Source organism: Leptinotarsa decemlineata, unplaced genomic scaffold, assembly GCF_025532065.1.
Source record: "Leptinotarsa decemlineata unplaced genomic scaffold, Ldec_3_MD MMD2_tig00026307_RagTag_RagTag, whole genome shotgun sequence".
NCBI lineage: Eukaryota > Metazoa > Arthropoda > Insecta > Coleoptera > Chrysomelidae > Leptinotarsa > Leptinotarsa decemlineata.
Genome location: NW_027412681.1, coordinates 10,650,612 through 10,675,138, shown reverse-complemented (window position 1 = coordinate 10,675,138; position 24,527 = coordinate 10,650,612). Strand labels below are relative to the sequence as shown.

General features: G+C 31.5%; 2 protein-coding genes across 3 annotated transcripts in view; both read left to right on the top strand.

Moving 5' to 3' along the window:
* mute (gon-4 like protein muscle wasted) overlaps positions 1 to 3,557 on the top strand; it is a 33,537-nt gene extending 29,980 nt beyond the window's left edge. The window contains exons 15-18 of one of the 2 annotated variants that reach the window (XM_074180929.1): positions 1,835 to 2,033; positions 2,120 to 2,320; positions 2,544 to 2,955; positions 3,190 to 3,557. In XM_074180929.1, the coding sequence (XP_074037030.1) occupies positions 1,835 to 2,033; positions 2,120 to 2,320; positions 2,544 to 2,955; positions 3,190 to 3,470 (1,093 nt within the window). In that variant the 3' untranslated portion in view covers positions 3,471 to 3,557. Of the gene's footprint in view, positions 1 to 1,834; positions 2,034 to 2,094; positions 2,321 to 2,543; positions 2,956 to 3,189 lie in introns of those variants that run through there. The other variant, XM_074180930.1, reaches the window with a different exon arrangement.
* A 3,984-nt stretch (positions 3,558 to 7,541) lies between these two features.
* On the top strand, positions 7,542 to 23,980 carry LOC111506300 (uncharacterized). The gene is made up of 8 exons (XM_074180927.1): positions 7,542 to 7,699; positions 11,009 to 11,063; positions 11,243 to 11,355; positions 11,439 to 13,477; positions 16,564 to 17,407; positions 19,120 to 19,262; positions 19,315 to 19,534; positions 23,494 to 23,980. The coding sequence occupies exons 1-8, from the start codon at positions 7,677 to 7,679 to the stop codon at positions 23,768 to 23,770; spliced, it is 3,714 nt and encodes a 1,237-aa protein (XP_074037028.1). The 5' UTR covers positions 7,542 to 7,676; the 3' UTR covers positions 23,771 to 23,980.
* Positions 23,981 to 24,527: the final 547 nt, after the last annotated feature.

Sequence of the window (24,527 nt, the reverse complement as noted above, 5' to 3'; positions counted from 1 at the left end):
TTATTTTTTTTTCGCTCCAAATTGAATAAATACATTGTGATTTACTTTCAAAAAATGAAATATCATTTTTGATACCAACTTAATGATTATCTTATGTACAATGGTACATAAGGTAGAAAACAAATAAAATTTCAGTTAGCAATCTTATAATATATTTCTATGCAGACTGCTTTTCAGCTGATTCCACTATTGCTATGGTGAGACAAGGTTTATGAAATTGAACAAAAGTTCCATACTTCCATCGTCTACTATATAAAATGGATTTGAAATCCCTGAAACAACTAAAAAAGAAGAATTGAAAATGAATAGCTGAAAATAACAATTATATCAACCAAAATAAACCTGAAATGAAACAATAGTGAAATAAAATACAAGTAAAAATAGAACAATTGAATAAATAAAAATAACGTGACTTGGAATCTCTCCACTTTTTATTTTCTTTTTTCATTTCTTTATTTTTATTTATTCAATTGCTCTATTTTTACTTGTATTTTATTTCACTATTGTTTCATTTCAGGTTTATTTTGGTTAATATAATTGTTATTTTCAGCTACTCATTTTCAATTCTTCTTTTTTAGTTGTTTCAGGGATTTCAAATCATTTTATATAGTAGACAATGGAAGTCCGAACTAGTGAAATTCATCATGAAACATTGTCAATCACTTTCAAACAAAAGTTCCATAATTAGGTTGACAATAAAAGTTACTAGATTTGTCCCCTCCATTTCAAATAATATGAAAATAAGGTAAAGTGTAGCTGTTAAAAGCCAAATGGATCTTTCCCAAAAACCTAAACTCTCATGAACATTTTTTTTCAATTCAAGGTGAAAGAACTTTGTGTGCTTATGATCTGGTTCAATCCACTTTTTGTATGTGATGTTTCGTTCATTGGATTCTACAATTTTATTTTCAATATGGACGTTAAGTTTTTTCATCTGTTTTTAATAATAACAATTTATTCCCAAGAAACATACATAAAAATATGTGTCAGATGAATGAAGCTGCAAAGTTTGAATTTTTATAACACTGATATGTATGAAATATTTTTATTGTTTCGTGGCTAAAAAGAAATCTTTCTAGGAAATAACTTTTGTTTTTCGATAACAAGTCTGTGATGATAAATATTTGTTGCAAAATAAGACATAATACGATTGCTAATTGACATTTTATATGTTCACTTGAAGATTATCTCGATTATTGTATGTACGATATTCATTATGTATTAACGATGATATTTCGTTTATGATGATAATTACACATTTTTACAAGCATTTTCATTTCTAAGCAAAACTTGTCTAGAAATAAAACTGTCCAGTGAAAATGTCACAATAAAGTGTTACTTGAATATGTTATGAGTTTTTATCAAGTATCACCCAACTCTATCAGAGATAATTGTATTTGTGAAAGCAAACCACACTGTATTTTTTCAATTGTTGTTCTCAGTATATACGATTTCTGTAAAAAAATTGACCCTCAAGAGATTGTCCATTCTAATATTGCTTGTATGTGCATGAATATATATATATATATATATATATATATATATATATATATATATATATATATATATATATATATATATATATATATATATATATATATATATATACAATTATGTGTTTGGATAGGTTTCCGCGGTAGGAAATTTGATATACTATTGTCCAGGTTGAAACGCATCTGTAATTTTCATTTTGTCGGCTTCTGCTTTGAAGCCATTTTCAAAACCACTTGAAACTGAACAAGTCTCGTCACTGGCTTTGTTTTTTCTTTGTTCATCTCCAAGTGTTCACTTGGAGCCAAATATTTGTGCAAGTCACAAATTAATTTTTTTTTAGTTTGATGGAAGGAGCTTATGAGGAAATGGACATCGCTAAAGAAATGTCAAGAAATGATGATGAGGAACCGTTTGAAACTATCACGGTACCTCACAGCGAAGACAAATACGGCAGCCAGTCTTGTATTTGTGCCTGCCATAAAATTGAAGATTCTGAGTTTCAGTCGAGATATCGGCATTGTACCAAATGTGGAACCAGGGTACATATTGTTTTTTATTGCATCTATTTCATGATTTTTCTGTTTGGTTGATTTCTGCTAGGTTCAATGATTGTTTTCACCAACAGTTTATAAATGGAAGGGTGTACTTACAAACTGGCAAAGGACCACGTCCAGCGACTGTGTCTTTCCTCAACAGTTCCAACACAGACCAGAACACCAGGTTGATGGGAAAATCATCACCCAGTTTGAATCAAAAAAAGAAGAGATCCGATACTAGTCCGTCTAAGCTGGTTTCAACTTATCCTTCAAAGGAAAACTTAGACGAGGTATTTTCAATATAGTTTTATTTTACATTCCAAGAATAGGTTATTTTTCAAGAAACTTAGGTACATACATGTTTATGGCAAGGAAAATATAAATATAACAAGAATGAGTTTTAAGTGGAATATTGTAATTAGTTATGAGTTTGTTATTATGTACACAGGTTTCTGAAAGACGTTGACACAGACACGAAGGGATTAACAATCTTATGTTATGTTTTTATTTTAGGAAACCGATGAAGAAGGAGATGGTAAGAAAAAAGCAAAAAAAAAAACCCAAAAACGGATCAAAAAAACTCCTGATAAATCTCCCGAGCCCAAGCGAATTCGAATAGGTAGTATTTCCAAGAAAACCTCACCTCTTACTGATCAATCAAAATCTACCGGGTCAAATGTCAAGGACCTGAAACTGTGCGGGAGGAAAAGGACCAATTCTATTAAGAAGACACCAGAAAAGACCAGGGAAAAAGGTGAAGCTGAACAAGAAGAAGAAAGTATTTCGACAAAGCCTGATGATAATCCTGATCAAAAGAGACTGCTGGAAGAGTCTTTGGAATGGGGTGATCAAAGCGCAGCCGGTGAATCATCTTGTGATATCAAGCCTGTAAGTCCGGATCAACAAACTGCTGACTCTGAAAGTGGTGAGTTAATTTTTATTTGTCATTGATGAATAAAAAGCGAGGTTTTTAATTATAAAAAAAATATTTACTTTATCAAATCCCGAGCATTATTGCTCGGGATTTTTAGTTATAAACACAATGTCTACTTTTGAAGTACAGCCACCTAAGAACATTCCGAAAAAAATTCAGTTCACAGTTTTTGCATTCTAAATGTTCTGTAAGTTGATGACATCTTTAGCTATTGAAATATTCCAGAATTTTGTGAGGAGTCGTCTCAGGATAATTGTGAGTCGGATAGCAACTCAAGTGTATCTTCTTCGAATAATGCAGAAGACAGTTATACCAAGCTGCAAGAAGAGAACTCATCTTGGAGTCGGGAGGAAGATAAAGTTATTTTAGAAGTGTTTCAGCAAGAGAACGATAAAGACAGTGCTTTTCAAGTGATTGCATCACAATTGTCAGATCGAACTGTGGAAGAGATAAAGTCTCGATTCGAAACTCTCATGAAGTTGCTGTTAGAAACCATTGGAAATTGATAATTCTAGTCTATACTCGTCGATTTTTTAATTTGATACTGTATTTTATGATTGAATTGAAAAAATGTACATAGATTTTTAATGTAATTTGTTTTCTTTTTGTACAATGTATCCAGAAGCAGCAATGTATCCACCTCTTGAAAGAAATCCAATTTTTTGACATTGTCAATAAAAGTTATGTTCAAATGTCTGATGAGGGACTTTTCCACGATGTCGCCAATATTGACTATTAGTGTTGAACCTCAGAAACCCCTTTCATTTTGTTATTAGCTTTGTTAAACAGAAATGAGTAGGGTGCTACTGAAGATCAAATTATTCTTTATAAGAATGATACAACTAGTGAAGAAAAGTAAATGTTGCATTACAAGAATTATTGTAGAAAATTATACAGGGTGTACTTTTGTTTCGGGTCATATAAAAAAATAAAGTTGTTGATGGTTTCTTGAAAACGAAACGTCGGATATAAAATCTAAAAATACCATCGTGTAGTACCTTAAAAGTGCCAATGAAAAAGTGTTATTCGTTTTTTGATATCTTTTCAAATAAAGTCAGAAAAAAATAAAATTGATAATGTCAAATTCTCGTTTTTCCCAAATATCTCAGCAGGCCATGAAAATTCTTCAAGTTTCTAAACGGCATGTAAATAAGCTTTAAAGAACACAACTTTTTCCTAATTTAACCTAAGCTGTATCTCCAACAGGTACTGAGATTCCCATGCTTAGGATCCTTATCTTGGACACACTGTATAACAGTTTGCTCTTGAAAATCTTCAATTTAATTGGATCAGGTAAATCATTGAATCGGACAAAACCTTTAAAAAATAAACTGCTCATACTATTTCTTGAATTTGTTCTATTTATGTGAATGTGACTGTTGTGCCTAGTAGAATGGTGATGAATGTCCTTATTGAAAGTTATTAATGATAGCAAGTATGGTGGGGTCATTTTATTTAATATTTTATAAATGAAAACCATGGAAAAATAGAATAATCTTTTGGATACTGAGAGCTATTGTAGAGCAGATAGCATGGTAGAAATTGGTGTATACCTATTACATTTTAAAATTATTCTCATTCCTCGATTTTGTAGTTTTTGTATTTGTTGCACTTTGTTCAAATTAAAAGATAATAAAGTAGATGCACAGTACTCAAAATGGGGTTGGATTATTGATTTATATACCATAATTTTTGTATCTGTTGATCAGTTATTGGCGATTCTTGAGAAAAAATATAATTTTTTGCAATATTTTTTTCAATGTATTTGAAGTGGTCGTCGAATGATAAACAAGTATCAAGTTGAAATTCCAAATACTTCACTGATGTTACTATTTCTATATGTTCCTCTTCAATTTTTATATTTATGTTGTTTGTATTTATTTGATTATATTTGAATTTAGTAGTGATTATCATTGCTTTTGTATTTTCAACGTTAAGCTTCATTTTATTGGTTTTTAAATATTTCTCTAGAACTTTATTCATTTTACCAACAGTTTCTTCTAAATTTACTCCAGTACAGGCCAAAAAGGTATTATCTGCAAATAAGTTGATGAACTCACATCCCTTCAATCCCCATATCTTCTCAGCTTCTGAAGCAAAATACTTCAATCAATCGTTTCAAAGGCCCTTTTGAAATCTAAAAAGACAGCTAAAACATATTTACCTTTATCTTTTTCATTAGTATTTAGTTAATGATAACTGTAGTGATATTTCACAAGAATGTTTTTTTCGAAAACCAGATTGATTGATGATGACTTGATTTTTGTCGATAAACTCTTATTGATTATATACTACTTTTTCTAAAACCTTCTCTATTGGCGGTAAGGTATTAATAGGTCTAAATTCACTTGGTTTTATAGTGTTTATAACTTTAGGTATGGGTGTAATGGTACTTATTTTTAATAATTCGGGCAATTGACCATTCTGTAGCGATGTATTGATTAAATTGAGGATTGCATGACCAGGTGTTTCAAATACTTGCTTTATCATTTTAGAATTCAAGATTTCATGGATACTACATTTATTATCTAATGACCCAATTATATCATTCAAATCTCTTATTATAGATCAATATACAACTATGTTACATTTTTTAAAAAAGTTTTTCACGAATAATCTTATTAGAATAAAAAATTAGTTGGTTCAACTGAATTGATTACAAAAGTTTTATAGAGAGCGACAATATGCTTTATTGTTCAAGAAAGTAAATTCTTATTGAAAGCCTGTAAAATGTTAAATTATCATAAAAAATTATGAAAAAATTTAAAACGGTTAACTGTAAACAATAAAAAATATGTATAAGATTATTATATGTACCTATATAAGAGAATGGTGAGTGCACCTCATACGTATCATAAGCTGTAGCTTGAAATATGTCACTTTGAATGTCTCGCCAGGTAAGAGGAAGGTCATTGAAACTTTTATTATCCCCTTGACATTAAAGAAATATGATTGAGGTTGAGGAGGGTATTGAAATACAAGATATGATGAGAGGAGCGAGTGTTATAGGCTGAGATTGAAATAATTTCTACTTTGTATTTCTTGTGCATGAGGCATACTATTTTTAAAATATTAAGATAAATTAAAAACAAAACTTATGTTCCAAAACAATTGGAAGACAAAAATCATGGTAGAATAGTACGCACAAGCGCTTCAAAAACAAATTTCATAACGTAAATATGCCTAATAGACACTTTTTGTGATACCTATATTCACAACTCATTAGGCAGCCTGAAGTATCATTTGCACAATTTAGTAATATAGCAATCAAATTTTAGTTTGCAACAATCTGAAATCTTAGAAATTTTCCATAGTATTTGAGATTATGTGATGGAATTGGCTGATACTTGATGAAAATCCATAACGTATTCAAGAAACACTTTAACGTGAGCTTTTCGTCAAGCAGTTTTACAAAAAACGCAACACGTGTTTCGATAAACAATAACATCTTCACGTGTATATACTAACTATACTAGTATAGATAGATATTATATACTCAGTTGTAGATTTGGCTGGTGCGGTGCATACGAAAATCTTGGAAAAGTGAAAAGAAATACCCAAGTGAGGAGGAGTATTTTGTCAGAAGTTGTACAGTGTTTATGAATTTAGATGTTAATTACAACCGGAAATTTTCAGACAGTAGATGTCTATATAAGTTAGTTATAGCAGCTGCTGTGGTACCAAGCTTTTTTTTATTCAACAAAAAAATCTTTTATACACAGGCAGTACAAAACATCAGATTGGTCAACAATTGAGTAGATATGAATACTTATAAATCATGTAAAAATATATATGCATGTAAAATTCACAATTTTACTTAATGCTTATCAAAATCTTCACGAAGTGAAGTGAATCTTCACGAAGTGATAAACAATTATCAAGTGGAATACGAAGCAACAAAGTAAGTTCTTTATTTGGAGTTGAATAAATAATAGCTCACACTATATAGTATAGACCGCAAGACCATGCGGCGGAATCTTTAGGGGGTATGATTTCCATAGTCCTGCAGTAGAATGAAAATTTTGGAAAAGTGAAAACAAAAACACAAGTTGAAAGAGGGAAATTCTTTCGTATCCAATTTGGATACCAATTACGATTGGGATCTTTCTTAACGAAACTCCATTAAGTATTGGTACATAATTGTGACCCCATGGTTGCCAACTGCGGTGAAATAATGACATTTGCTAATGAATAAATAACCTATCAAAAATGAAAATGCAGAGTTCCTTCTGCATTTTCATTTTTGAGACCTAATTGGGACAGACCATCTTATATTTCTTCATAGCTGATTCTTCATTCTGGAGCCCCAACTTCATATAGGACGACTGGAAATCTCTTTACGGCCGTATTCTCGAAATCAGTTTCTCATTTACCAAAAATGAAAATGCAGAAAGAACTCGGGAAGATAAGTTATTTATTTATTAGCAAATGTAAAATTGTCAAATGTCATTATTTTACCGCAGTTGGCAACCATGGGGTCGCATCATAAGGTCAATTAGAAAATGAGTCATTCTTTTAATCATTGGGTAGCTTTGACAGTAACAACATAGCTAAGTTGCTCTGAAAAATTAACCGAAGAAGAAAACCAGTATTTTTTGACAATTGACAAACAATCAAATTTCAAAAACTAAATCTCAAACCTTGATGGTTTTTAACAAAATTTGATATTTTTCCAGTCATCATAATAGTTTAGGTGTATAGTATAATATTCAATGGATGCCGATGAAGAGTTCAAGTAAGTGTTCAGTTTACTTCTTTCTTCATTCGAAATGAAAATTTGTTTTATTGCCAATAAAACGTTATTTACCCAATTGAGATGTGCTGGAAATATAAAGATAGACACTTTATATTTCCAGCACAGCGAGAGTCGTGGCTGAGCTTGCCTTTTTTCAACAATATATTTTTATGATTATTCTAGGTGAACAGTATTCAACCAGTTCTATGTCATAAAAATTCATGTTTTTCTTTTGTAACTATTAATTAGGTAATGCTTATCAGAAAGGAACCACGCGACCTTTTTATGAAACTGATTTTATGGCACTATATGCCAGATGTGTATTAACGCTTGAAAAATTACCTTGCACTGGGACCTAAGTGGATCATTGCAGATACAGAATAAATCAGAAAGGACCTAAAGGCCTGGTTCCGATTAGACATTCAAAGAAACGAGTACCAATGTCAATAATATATTCAGTAATCATCGATCTATAGTAGGTGAATGTTTATTATTATTAACGGCAACCAGTGTTATATCAACAGTGTATTGACGGTATATTTTGATCAGAAGTCATGAATCGCGGAAGAAAATTGGTACAAATAGCATTGGATTAAATTAAAGATACCGAAAGGATAAGTGAATTTTATTATTACCAATATTTCCCCGAATTTTTATATCCACACAATTGTGAAGGAACCATATGTTAGATTTTGAAGATGTATTGATAGATTTACGTCATGGTGTAAATGCAATCATTTGATATTAAATACCTCCAAATCTGTTTCGATGAAATTTTATAATAGAAAAAATAACATTCCAGATATAACTGATGGAATAGCCATGGCACATGATGTTAAATTTCTAGGAACCATGTTAGATGCATCTTTAAATTGGGATCTACATATTGATGAGGTTTGCAAGAAACTTAATGCAGCATTCTTCGCGATTAAGCAGATGAAATTGCTTGTAGATAAAAAAATCTCTTAAGTATATATTTTGCAATGGCATATCCGCATATTTCCCTAAATATAATGTCAAGGGGATGTGGTAGAGGTTTTAATAGAATATTTGTTGCCCAAAATGAATTATAAGACTGATTTTTGATATGGATTATCGTGATAGCTGCAAACCTATTCTTGTAAGGGAAAATATATTATCAGTTCCATGCATATATATATATATATATATGTATATATATATATATATATATATATATATATATATATATATATAAATATATATATATATATATATATATATATATATATATATATATATATATATATATATATATATATAAATTTAAATGTGTGACTTATGTAAGGAATAATCTTGCATCTTTTGAAACGAATGGTTCTACTCATAATTATCATACACGTCATGGTGGTATGTTAAGGATACCCTCACACAAATCAAATAAATTTAAAAATTCTCCAATATACAATGCTATCTTACTTTACAATAAATTACCTGATTCAATCAAGGAGTCAAAATCATATAAATTCTTTAAGAATAATACGAAACTATTTTTAATAAAAAATGTTTTTATAGTTTAAAAGACTATTGGAGTGATGATTCCTGGGAATAATTCCCAATGTAATATAATATATGTATTTGTTTTTAAATTGTAACATTTATAAATTGGGTGCCGTGTTTTATGTTCATACATTTATATTTTATCTTTATTCTTTAATTTGTTATTCAAGTATGACTAAGGGCTAGGATGGTAGAATCGGCAACCAAAGACATACAAAATCGTGCAAATTACTGAAAAGTTACCCATTTTAGAGGTTATAACGAGTGATTCCCGTTTACGTGAGTGAAATTGGTCATGCTTTTTCATGTACAGCTTGAAAATTGGCAATGAGAAAGTGTTTTTTGTCTCTTATATCACCTCAAATAATGTCAGGAAAAAATTGAATCGAAAATGGCGAATTTTAGATCTTTTCGAATATATCTGAAACTAATCGGAATTTTGTGAAATTTTAAACGTCGTTCAAATAGGCTCTGAAATGAAATGAAAGTCAATTTGAACGCATTACGTAAAAAAAAAGAGAACGTTGTTCCAAATAGGATTCCTGGATTAAAATGAACTTAATCGTGAAATTAAGTGTAGCAAGTAAATTGATAACTTTCAAAAATTATTAGTTGAATAACTTGGGTTCAATGACGCTCATACGAGTACATAAAATATGTCTTATTTATATGGATTTATTTGTATCATTTATATCATACAGATTCATCAGTATCAATTGTCCATGTGAACATTATGTTTACTTATCAATTTCAATTCCTTTCTTTCTTTCAAATTTTTATCAAAAAAATATTATTGTTATTAGTTTCACTTATGAACCAGTACATTAGAATTCCTATATCAAGAAATACATTTTTTTCTTTTTTATAGTAGTTTTGAGTTTCTATTGAGAACTTGGGTCTCTGTGAGTTCCTTTGTTATGTGAATATCAGCTACTGCTGATTTGTCAGTATGTCAGTATGCCTGTTACATTTTTTTTGTGTTCAGAGAGAGCCAGGTACTTGCACTTCTATTCGATAATGTCTACCGCAGTTGTAGACGAAACGTCTGACACAAAAACATGCAGTCTAAGGTCTACAAATTCGGAAGATTAACAGTTACCTTCGGCCGTGAAAGTTTATATTTTTTATTCTTTCATTAATTTCAGTAGGTGTTCTTCAAATGTTAATCCGCAATCCAATTAGGAATTTCAAGATATTTTGTTATACAGATAGGTTTAATTTTTTCATTAATTTTGTTTTCAAGTTCATCATATCATGATTCATTACTGAACACTATTTTTTATTTATTTATTTAAAAAAATACTTCCCACATACTTTTCATTGTGTTGCATCACACATGATATCATGGATGTACTAATATATAAGTCTGTTATCTGCAAAATGGATGAAATTTAAATAAAAGTCTTTTGGAGTATTGGGGGTAGGTGTACAACCCTGGGGTACTTTATTGTTATTCATTTTACATCTAATGAGTTTTATTCACTGTCTTCTAGTGTTAATATGCCATGAAACAAGGAAGAAACTATATGTTGCTGTATAGAGTGGTGTTTAGATCGGCAGAAGTTTTACTTAAGTGTGTTTTTGAAGTCCTTGATAATTGCTTTTACGAAAACAACTGGATGGAAATTAAAGTGATGATTTCATAAAACATTTTCACAGGAAATAGATAATAAAATAAATTTGAGTTTTCATTGGCCTTTTTGGGGATTCTCTCTTCCACAATCTGAAAATCTCCAAAGAAAGTCTATAAAAAACAACGATTTCCTCCACAAGAACTAACTACTTTTTTAGGGATCCTGAGTCGGACACTGGATTCAACATAGACAAAAGGAATCGCAGATCTTCGGTAGGTATCTAATTTATTCATTTGTTCATTTATTTATTCATTTAATACTTGAGTACAGTGTGTACATTTGCTATGTAACAGTACAACCAAAACATAAATCTTGAAGAAAATCAAAAATAAGGAACATTTCAAAAAAATCACATCAATGTAACTAGAGAATAAATGTATTTTTTTTTTAGATTCTGAAATCACGAAAAAGTACAAATCATCCATCAGATGAATCGACTACAGAAGTCTTCACTTCAGCAAAAGCATCAAGAAGGGTCAGCTTTGCAAACATCAATTTTATCAAGTTTGTATTTTTTGTTATTATTCAGTTATTACAAAATGTAAAATTTTTGAGAATTCATCCAATTTTTTATGTATTTCGAACAGACCTTTCGCTGCAGATCCAGAAAAAACCACAGTATGGGATAGTACTTACGAAGAGGAAGTTAACCACAGTGATTTTTCCAAATCGGTGGATGCGATAAGCCCAGATTTTCTAAATGTAACCTCTATCGGCTCTTCTGAGACTGTTGGCAAACCTCCAATTCAGATATGGGAGTCTACTACCAACAGTAAATATATTCAGTACGAAATAGCACAGGGAGTAAACGAATGTGATAAAGAGAATGCTATGCCAATTGTAAAAACTATAATTTCTAAAAACGAGACTGTAATATATGATCCATCTGAATCCAATATGGAATTTACAGGGACCTACACAAATGGGGATTTCAAGGTACCAAACAGTATAGTGGCGTTTGTAAAAAGTCGAAATTCTCAAATCAAAACTGGTTCTTCAAGTAGTAGAGATTTTGAAATGGAACTTACTTGTGATTTTTCTAAGACCAGGAGTGGTACAGCCACTGTAAAGCCTGGAACAGAACCCATTTGTGACGATATGGAAATCATGATGGATTCAAAAAATAAAACCATCAGATCAGCAGATGACATGGAATTCACTCTCCTCACTGATATAGTTCCAAAGGTTGTGAGCGATGAGATGGAATTCACTGCTGTAGTAACTGATACCAAACTTATAAATAATGTACCATGTTCTGAACCTAAATCAGCAGTTTTCAAACAGTTGTATGATAATAATTTGCCAGTCAGAGCTGAGGATATTGATATGGAATTGACCACCAACTTGGCCACAGGTGGCTATTTTGTGAGTAACTCAAGAACTGGTAAAGTCGAAGACGCTCCCAGATCTGTGAACCAAATTGAATGTACCACCAACTTACCCAGAATTGAACAAATGTATGATATGAATGTACCACACAGAGACATTTGTAATAAATCAATATTGAAATCACAACAATTCTCAGCAAAAAAAACTATTACCACTGATGTGCAGAAGGTTCCCAATGAAGTTAACATGGAATTCACCTCCAATTTACCTATAAACAATTTTTTTTTCGTCAACACAGAAACTGCTTCGGACGGAAATTTCAAGCCAGAGTGCATAGAAAATGATCAGATGGAATTTACGAAGAATTTGAACAGTATCAAACACTTTTATAATAATCATCCACAACAAAGTAATTCTGGAGAAGTGAAGATGGATTTGTTAAATAAATCCGTTGCTGTGCAATCCACTCTGGGGGAACCTACCCTCAATAATGAATCATCAGTTGAAGATAACTGTGAGGATATGGACTATACAGAAATGGTGCCAAATGCTAAACAAATTTCTAACATCCCGTCAAGTTTTCCGGTTGAAAACGATTTCAGAGAAATCCCTATGGAGTTCACCATCAATCTTATGGAACCCGTAGAAATTCAAAATTCTACCAACTTCAACCAACAACATCTAGAACGAAAATCCAATAATAACTTCACAAATGTCGAACATTTCAATTCTAGACCGCAGACTCCAAATGAAGAACCAGACGGATCTTCACTAATGACCAAAAATATCAATCAAAATGATATTAAAAAGGATTCTGCAAGAATTAGTAAAAAGTCCACCGAAGACATCAGAGACACTAACTTGATTCTAGTCACTAACAACAAGACCATTCTACCTTCTAGTTATTTCAAACTGGATGAAAGCACTCCCTGCAAAATTACTGAAGGAGATAATACTAATATTAATAATACTGCATTTAATAAATTGAAAGATGTTACAGGACTGGGAAAAAATTTTATATGTGAGACTAATGATAATTTGACAAAAAACACTAATAAACAGATAGCAGATAATGGCAATGAAGCCCCAGAGACGAAGAATAAAATTTTGTACTCAGAACCTGGACATTTGTTAATGAAGCATGATAATTTTCTTCCTGCATTCAAAAATCACTTGGTGACGCCAACAACATCGTTTGCTATGGATGTCAGCAACATGAGTCCATCCATTGAAGATACCCAGCAGTTGATACACGCCACTTTTTCCAAACCCGAATCTATCAACGTATTATTGAAAGGTAAGCAAATCAAGAATGTTTATTGAGTGCTGATATAAGAAACACACGATTTTCTAAAAAAGTGATTTTAAACTTTGAGCAGTCTTCACAAGTAAGAATTTAAGCGAAAAAAAATTAATTGGATTATGAATTGGCATTTCATTAGAAAACATTGAATCAAAGCTACCCGCTATTGTGTGAATTGTTCTCCTAATATATTCGCAATTCATTTTACTTATTTCCTGAAAAAAAAAACCAATATTGATGGTACAACTTGCAAAGTGATGAACCTTATTGTTACATTTTTGTTGTTGAAGAATATTCCTTGATACGCAATCTATTTTAGACATTTATTTACACCATTTGATGATCTAGGTAACTCGATTTTTTGTTTTTGCAAACTTCTCTAACAGGTGACATTGATATTCCCACAGAATTATTGATATTCTCAAGTAATTGATATGACAAACTGTTGTTTTTTTTAGGATAGAGCTTTTAAGCTTCCTACTTCTCCATCATCAAAAATTTGGGAAAATTCTGAAGAAAAGAAGAGAAACATAACTACAATAAAAACTTTTTATAGAAATATGTATATCATACACATATCATACTTAATGTTTGGAGTGCAAAACGTGAAAAATTGTTTTTTGTATAATTCAATGTTAACATAAAAATAGTTGTTTTGAAAGATTTTTTTTTGTAATCCAATATTCATGTGAAAGTAGTTGTGTCAAAAAGTTGTTCTTCCAGATTATACTCAAAAGAAACTTCTGTGTATGATGCACATACCTTCATAAAGAGTTTTTAATTGCAGTTTTTCTTTCCCTTTCTTTGAAAGTTTCCAAACAGCCAAACATATTTGTTTGGCTGTTTCAATTTGAATGTTCTTTTTTAATATAGAAAAAAATTATTGCAATAATTTGTATGTATTTCACGATATTTTTTCCGAATTCAGGCCTATTCATACTTATGAACATGCCTGAGGAATCTATTGTATAGTGAAACACGTATTGCGCTTTTTTAAACTGTTCATTGAAAATGTCACGTTGAAGTGTTACTTGATCCATTATGAATTTTCATCAAATATTGGCTTATACCATCACATATAATTTTTTTGGGTGAACTTGGAAGTAAATAAGTCTGATTTTTGTTAATATTAAAGTTAATAATAAAAATAAGTTAATATTAAAAATATTTTTCAAGTATAATCGTTGATTTACAAGTAGTAAAAGAAAAAAATCATTTTTGTTGCTACATTTACCTATTTTATAAAAAACCTTGTTTTTAGTATTGATTATGTCAAGATCAAGTGACACATTGTTTTCATGTTTCTTCACAGGTGAATCTCGCGACATATAACTGTGTAATTTAATAAATTTATGGGTTTGATTTAATTTGAAGTTTATTTTCTTCTTTTTGGTGCTTGTAACTAAAAGTTTCTAGTTGAATAAGTTTTTTCAATATTCTATCATGATTCTATTATTCTATTATAATTTATTATATTTTAATTATTGCTGGATTTACTCCTTAGTCTTTTTATTTAATTTAATGCAGTGTTGCACGGTCAGCCCCTACAACAATAGCCCCAAAGTATTCCTAACCTCTGCCGTTAAAAGAGTCAAAACTCTTTAACATTGGTATAGTGGTCATCTGGTTTTCAGCCATTTTGAATTTTTTCCCTTGAACCCATTCATTTGATATCCGTATCATGTGGGTGCATAAAAAATATTAAACCATCTTGGGCGGTCCGCTATTTTTGTTGTAGAATTACGTCACTTAGCTAATCATGTAATGTTATCCAAATTGACCTGTGTGCAAATTTTCAGCTCAATCGTTGAGAATAAGTGCTTCAAAATTCAGTTGTAAGCTGATGGTTGAGTCCCTGGTGTCCCAAAATATATATCTACTCCAGGTGCAATTGTATTTTTAGTTTCTATAATCAATATTTTTGGAAGTTTCGTAACTTTTTTTCTAACAGGATGTACAAATAGAATAACTTGATATCTTCCACGAGTTTTTTAAAAGAAATATGTCTAAAAATGTAAAATAATGAGTTTTAACAAACCAAATGATCTCATTTCAGTTAACTATTGAATGAAAATGCAATCTGGTAGTAATCTTTGACGAAGATTTCACTGTATTAGATTGTATTTGCAACAAAGTACTTAGATGCACTTTTCATTATCATTATCCAGTCATCGAATTATAATAGCAATGTTCAAATGCTGGGATAAGTTTGGAATTTTGGAATCCTTTTACAAAATTTCAGGAGATATTTACTATAGTTCTGATGTGTTAATGGGTTTATCTTTTCATAGTTTCAGTTTGTAAAAAAAATTTCAATTTCTAGCAGAGATGTGTAACTTGACTTTTCAGTACTCTCTGTATAAACTCACAAACGGATTAATTGACTGCACAGACCTTTAAAAACGTTACTCTACATTCGAATTTTAGATATATGAAGATTAAGGTGATTTTTAACCAGCAACTCATTTATCGAATTATGGATCTTACTCACACATTTCATTTTATTTCTATTTCATAAGACTACAATACAGTATAGGCTTCATGTTCTTATCACTGTCATATATTGAATAAAACTTATCTGAACTCTGCAACTGGTCTGTAAATCATACAAGGCAGGTTCCAAGAACTCGTTCGATTGATGACTTATTTATTTTGTAGAAATTCATGTTGAATATAGAATAAAGAAAATACTTTTGTCTAGTTTCTACTGTGTTTATTTATTCGTTACGGCCGGTTTCGGCTTATAAGGCCATTTTCAAGTAACTACCACATTTTGTCAAGTTGCGTCTTAAATAGTGTGGACAGGTACCTAATTTTAATTTTAATGCCACGTAAAAAAATAAAAACAAAAAAATTGTCAACAAAAATGGGGTGGAACACTTATAACTTAGGGGTAAGAAAAATAAAATAAAAAGACCTACCGAATATACATATAAAATTTCATGAAAATCGATCAAGCTGTTTCCAAGGAGTATGGCAACTAACACTGTGACACGAAATTTTGATATATTAGTTATGTATATATAAATTGATTTTTTTTTAAATCCTGTTGTGTACTTTGAATAAATCATTGTTTCCAGGTCAAAAATATCCAGAAAGTAAAGTAAATGAAAACAAAACTGATTCCAAGGACGATATTAGCATAACTCATGTAAATGAATTATCAGATACTCTCAAACAAACAAATCAAGTTGATTTACTTGAAGATCAAACTGCTAAACTACATACAGAAAATAATAAAAGTTGTTGGGATTTGACAAATAATTCAGATAATATCTTATCAAATATAACACCAGAGATCGTAGATGTAGACGATAGTATAGCTTTAGGAGAGGAAGCATCAAGTGAACAGCGAGTTTCTCTTGTAGACGATAGTATTGCCTTAGGAGAGGAAGCATCAAGTAAAAGACAAGTTTCTCTTGTAGACTATAGTATAGCCTCGGGGAAGGAAGCAACAAGCAAAAAGAAAGATTTCGTTCTACACGATAGTATAGCTTTGAGAGAGCAAGTCCCAATTCCCCGTGAAATGGAACCAGAATCAGAAGCTTCGCTCGAAAGTACACTCGATAATGTTGATTACCAAAACTACACGATGAGAAGTAACCATATTCTCAGTAACATCAAAAAGCACTTGATTAATATAGAACCAGATCCATATTTTGAAGAATCTGCCATTAGATGTGAGAAAATATGCAATATGTTCTGGAAGGATTGGGATCAGATAAAGTCTTTCTTAGAAGAGTACCGCATGCCAACAATCAATATTGTGAACGTAGAGGAATATTTTACAGAGAAAGAAGATGATTCCAGTCGTATTAGCGAAGGTTTGTCCAGCGATGAGTTGGAAAGTCAAAGGCGACTTTCTTTGCCAGATCTGGCCCCTCTGAAATCCTTACAAGAGCGTGTAACTGAAGCAGCAGAAAGGTAATTATTATTTCATATCACAAAATGTCTATCAATAATATTAATAATAATTCATTCAACCATTTTGTTCCAATAAGTACATATGGTTAGTCAAAAAAATTACACACAACTAAATAATTATAAATATTAACAATATCGTAAACATATACAAAAAAAAAACTATGAAATTAGCTTGAGGTTTCGTTCAAGGATTCCTGCTGACAGCTGTCTCGATATTCCATATCATACATGATTCTTATAATCCGGTTTTGTCCAATGAATACCTTATTGAAATCTGTATGACAGAACTTTTCCAATGTATATAATTTTTCATCTGTTTTATTAAAAAAAAATATTGATTTTGTTTTCTTGCATAATATATTGAGAATTCCAAATTAAGGAGTCATCTATCATTTTACCTAGGATTGTAACAGTTGTGTCATCTGCAAACATCGTTATGTAGCAGTCTTGTAAGTATTCAGACAAATCATTAACAAATAAAACAAACAATAGTGGTTCCAATACCAAACCCTGAGGAACTTCTAGTTTAACATCATATTCCCCTGACATATCAAGTCCATATCTCTCACTCATGCAACAAACACCCTTTCATATAAGAACTCGACCATCTCAGTAAATTATTCAGGTGTTTGACACTGTATGAAACACCATACTCAAGTTGAGAAAAACAAAATTATTAATATAAGCTGGAATATATGTTGCTGAGAAAATAGTAAGAAGCTGTTTCAAAAGAATTTTTTCCTAGAGTCGTTCTGATCGTTACATAACATGTTGTTGATTTCCAAATAATTCATTATTTTGATGGCGAGCGGAACAGGGATATTTATACTTAATTGTCTTAAGAAGATTTTTTTGTACTGCACATACAAAAATAAACTAGAGAAGACAATTACAAATATAAAATATGAAAACAACATATTAAAAACTGTTAGTAACTTCTAACTGATTCAGAGAACAGAGAAAATCGTGGCTTCTCTAATATTATTACTTTCCAATATGAGCTCGAAGTAAACAGCTGTATGTATGATCATTGGTTATAATTGAGATCAGTTATTATTGGATTATTGCAATGTATGTTCGCGTAACTCAAATATATTTCATTCCTGATTGATTTTGCCTCTGAGTTGAATTTAGATAAGGACAAAAGACTACATGGAATCCTAAATATCCACCTCTACCTTGTATCCAAAATACATATTCAACAAATTGGATGCTTCTGTCCGAAATCTGTTTTTCCGTTAACCAGCCGTCGCACCTCTACAAACGACAACCCTCAGAAATCGAAACTTGGGTGAGCTAAGGATTAACGAGGTCTTAAGTCAAGGTTGAAAGCTTATCTCATCATTCTAATTTGGTCTAAGATTTAATTCAGAAAATTGTGCACGTTTTATGATTTATTGAAATTTGTTCTAATACACAACTAACGAGCAATAGTATGATTTACAGCCGCCAGTCGACTCAGAAATACATTTTTTTGGTTATTTCTTCTCCAGGTGTTGCTCTTGATTTGATGTTACAGGAAGGACAGTTGGGTTGTTCTGACAACGTTCAACTCCTATCTAGAGTCAGGGTCACTTTCTTTGGTTACTTCATGATCCATAAAGGGTTCCACAAGTAACTTGGGATAGATGAATTCTAACACAACATTTACTCTTCATGTTATTATATTTAATGACAATTTATCATACATATAATAAAATTTATATTTTTAGGTCTGGGAAATACTGGCAATTTGTAAAATCTGAAAACGATTATTACTACTTCAGTTGTCTTTTTCGATCAATTCGTTTCAAGGTTCATGTTCATCCAGGATTGGGATTGGTTTACAGCATACAAACGGAAAATAAGCTAGAAGGTACTATTTATTACATGAATTTCCAAAAATATCATTTTATAATTTTTTTCAGAAATGTCATCGTCTTTTTCACATTATGTTGCAAAAGTATTGGAACTCAAGCTCAAACAAGAACACCTGCTATCTTCTTTGGGAACAAAATTTGATCTGTTGACATTGCTGGATTATGTTTGCTTGTGCATAGACGAAATAGTCAGTTTCCATAAAGAATTTGATCAACTTGGAAGTAAATATGGGTCTTCCCACAAATTGACTATGCATCCTGATAATAGGTGAGGTATTTGACTTTTCGTTTTTCGTTATTTATTTATTCATTTTACGGAATCACTTCCATTTACAAAAATTTGGATAGACAATATACAATGAAGTAATTTTCGATATTATATTACCTTATGTTGTTATAAAATACATATAGTAATAGTATATCAAGCAGTTGAGAATAAGGCGAAATAAACATTTTCTCTCAAGACTATTTTTGAATTTGCTCAGAGATATGTAATTTTTTTTTTCATTTATTAATATGACACCTTATGTGAAAAAAATCACAAAATTTCAAAATTCTGTCTGGAATATGACTTTTGTCACTGTACAAAGTTCTCATACCAAATTTTACTATATCTTGACTTTTAGATTTGAATCGAACGAAAATGAGAATTTAGATTACTTTCCACAGACGTGGATCTGATATGTAGATAATGTATTTGCGATTTTTGACACGAAGTCTAGAAGGTAGAGGATTTAGTTTCAACCCTTCAACAACAGATCCCCTAATATTAAATTCACTTATGAAATTAAAAACAACAAGAAGTTACCATTATTGGATGTCTTGGTGATTAGAAGTAACCATGGTCTAGAATTTGATATCAATAGGAAGAATACCCGCACCTTTGAATATATTCCTGACACACCATTGTCCACAACACAAAATGGCAGGAGAAGGGCCATAGAATAAATGAACACTGTCTAAAATGGTTGAGATCAGTATGCTGAAAAATTGCGGAAACTTTTGAGTAAAGAAAGTTTCTCCGATTTGTGCTCAAAAAATAATTGATGTGTGTCTAAAAGTGAAAATGTTAGATATCAATAGGTGAAATTCAAAGCTGGAAATTAGTCGAGAAGAGTATTGCAGTTGTGGTGTTTGGGAGCAGTGCCTGTTTTGGAAATGATATTAGTCTTTGAATTATTCAATATCAATTAATTTTGAATAAACCACTCTTTAATTTCATTGAACAAATGTTCAATGTTTCTCCACCAGCCAGCAAATTTGTATCATCTGCATATACGTTTTTTTGTGTCATCAACATCGACTACATTGGTCATTAGCTGCGTGTCCTGGGGAGGCAATGTTGATAACTCCCCGAGCCACCTAGAGAGCATCCCTGAGGCACACCCACGTTCTTTCAAGTATGATTGAATCCACTGTAATGTATTAACTCTAATACCACGGTGGTCTCGTTTAATAATTAGAATATGGTTATTGAGACAGTCATATGTCTTCGACAGATCGAGAAACATATCCAAAGTTTAAGGGAAATTCGAAAATTGCATTTATTGTAGACTTTTTGTTGATATAAACATGCTGATTAGAACTGAAGATTCTGCATTTCTGAAATTATGTAATTGAATTATCATTATCAATTCAAAAAAATTTCAAGAAGCTAGTATAAATTTTGAACATCACTTGTTTCATAAAATTTGTTTATATATTTCAACGTTCCAGTTTAAACGTTCAAAAATATACATTGTCCCAAAGTGAACAGATTTTTAAAATTACACTTAGTCTATTCCCATCAACTTGAATACTATTAAAACATTAAATACTAAATATACAATTTTAGTCATTAAATCTTGACAAACCGTGAATTGAAGTAGTCTAAAATATGTGCCTACAAACTTTTCTTTGACCTTTTCACAACTCAATAATAGAAATAAATTTTTGTATGAATTTTCCAAAGTATGTATGATCATTTAATTTTATTCATCTTGAGTCGGGTTTTAAATTTTTGTTTGAAAGTGGCTGACAGTGTTTTCTCTACGAATTAAAATTGAACCAAAGCGCTGCTGAAACAGCCCAAAAAAATTACCCAGGCATTTGGCCTGGGAGAAACTATGATCAGAATATTGAATCATACACTCTCAAAAGTGCTCAGGAATATTTCACGAATGTAAGATTGTGTCTAAATAATGATAAAACATTACAACTTAACCCTGGAGGACAATTTGCAGGTAAAATGCCTGGGACTAACATTAGATTGTAATCTGAAATGGGAGGCTCACATAACCAATCTGAGAAATAAATTAGCTACCTCCATCTATCTCTTAGGAAATATCAAAGATATTGTAAATGAAAGTGTTGTTCTCACAGCCTACCACGGTCTCTTTCGCAGTACCATGTCCTACGGAATTCTCTTATGGGGTGGATCGGCACATGTTGATAAAATTCTCATAATGCAAAAAAGGGCAATAAGAGTAATAACAAATTCAAAACTTGATGAAAGTTGTCTTCCACTATTCAAAAAACTAGGTATATTGACTGTGACTAATCAATTCATTTATGAATGCTTACTTTTTGCCAAGAAAAACATTTCCAGTTATACTGTTCAAAATAAATATAATACCAGATATAAATCCGTTATAGTGCCGTATTTTCGCTTATCCAAGAATCTCAACTCTTTCAGATTTCTGTCTATTAAATATTACAATATGATACCAAACGAGTGGAAGGAACTAGTCCTAGTTAAATTTGCTAAAAGGGTAAAAAGTTTTCTTAAAGAAAATGTGTTTTATAAAAGTGAAGAGTTCATACACTTCTTTAATGTAACATGACTAAGTAACAGTAATGTATTATAACTAAGTTCTCCTACTATTTTACATTTTAAATAGCTTAAAATTTGTTTCTGCAAGTACAAAATTTTCCTTTTACTATTTTTTTTTGACGACTGTATACAATTTTTTTAATTGTCACACAAGAGAATAAACTCTACTCTACTCTACTCTGGTAGTATTACTGAACGTACTGTTCGACTTTGGTTTGCGAAAATTCGTTCTGAAAATTGTAGCCTCGAAAATGAGCCCCAAAGTGGTGGACCTACAGTAATCCAGAACGAGGAAATTCTCTGTAGATAATAACATTATCCTGAGGTGGATTAAAGGGCACGACATGAGTAAAGGTAATCGCATAATCGCATTGCCGATTCTTTAGCCAAGGAAGCGGCCTGATGACTTTGGATGAAATCAAAGGATGCAATCTTGCCAGGATCACCCTTGGTGACCCTGGGAAGCTGGCGCTGAAGAAATATCTGGCGATGACCAGGAAAAATCTACGCTTAATAGTAGGATTTCTGAACGGCAACTGTTAACTAAGGAAACACATACACAATATGGGGCTAGTGGACACACCTCTATGCAGGATGTGTGAACAGGAAGATGAAACTGTTAGGCATGTCTTATCCGAATGTCCGGAGTTATCGTCAATAAGAAAGTGTGTGTTCGGCGAGTCTTGGCCTACACCTTCACGACGTTTCGATTGTTAGTATCCACAATCGTCTTCGGGTGATGACTGGACCTATTCCTCCGAGAGATGACTATTTATATTAATAGGTCACCGGAGTGCTTTCAGCTATCCTCTCTTCCCTCTCTCCGCTTAACCGGTTTAGCAGAGGCTGACCGTTTGGGGGGAGTTGTCCGTTTTCCGCTTGATTACGGGTTTCCATTCAGCCAGATAGCTTGGCTGAATGCGTTATTGGACAACATATATGCAGCTTCTTTGAATTTCCTCCCTAACCAATGTTCCTCCCTGTGGATGATCTCAGCTTAGGACCACTTGATGTTATGTTGGTGAGTCCAAACATGCTCTGCTATTCCCGATTTGCTTGTTTCCCTCGCTGTGTGTTTCTTGTGCTCGGCAATGCGAACATTCAATGGCCTCTTAGTTTCATCCATATAGGATTTTCCGCACTCGCAGGGTATCAGGTAAATGCAATTCTTGGAATCGCAGTCCGCGTTTGGTGACGTGGTTTTTGTGAGGCTAACTTTTTACTATTTACTAGATTATAATTGAGTTAGTTTTAGGACAGCTTTGACCATAGAATTTATATTTTTGATAATATTTTTCCACATTTTGATCACTTGATGGAGTGTCTATTATCAAAATCTCATATTTTGGTATTGGGACTAGTTTACACCGAATCTATTAAGAGTACTGTATTCATTGACATCTTTATTATTTCAGGGTAACTTTTGAAATTTTGCGTTTCAATTTCATAATTTGGTGGACAATTTCAATTGATATGTCCCTTACCAACTTGGGTTGTAAGGAAAGAGTTTCTGCAAAGTGCAATCTCAATGAACCAGTCAACGAGGAGGATATAAAACAGATTGCAGAAAAGTGTCTCAACGGGATGAACTTCCTGAGAAACTTTATTGAAAAAGTGGACGAATATGTCGAAAGGATTGGTAAAAGAATACTGTGTCGAAGGAAAGCAACACGACAGTATATGAATTACTGATTCAGATGAAAGATATTTGTTCATTTCCCCTCTCATCTTGGAAATCACTACAGAATGTATGATGAGATCCAAGTTATCTGTCAGAGTGCAAAGTATGTAAATAAGTGTGTAATGAAGACAGTTTAGTGAAGAAATGAAAAATTAATCAATGTTTTTATTATATAATTGCAAATTGTTTTTTTAATTAAATGTTTTATTTTTATAACATCATGTAAAGGTCTCTATTTTATATAAAATCCGAAAAGAAGTGAAATTATTTAATAAATTGATGGATGTAGCCGTTACTAAGTGGCAGGAAATCGTTATGAAAAAAAAAAGGAGAATTGAAACGTTCTATGTTTTTTACCGCTTTTATTTGTAACTAACGTTACTGCAGTTTCGTCCTATAATCTATCAAATTGAAAATGTCCTTATAGGACGAAACTGCAAAAAAAGTGGAAAAAAACATAGAAAGTTTCAATTCCCTTTTTTTCATAATGAAATCCTTTACTTTGAAGCATTTGATAATTTATGGTTTCGCGAAGTTGAAATTTGTTGACTAATAATATGAGATGTAATAAATAAAAATGTGTAGCCTTATCAGAAATTACCCAAAATGAGGTGAATCAAAAAGATACAGACCCAAAAACATACATGTTTTATTTTCGCTAGTAAGAACAATTTAAGGTGAAACACTACTTGGTAAAACCACACACAGTTTGTAGAGTTCAATTGCTTTTATTACCTATTAAGTAACTAATTTGGATATGTTATAAAA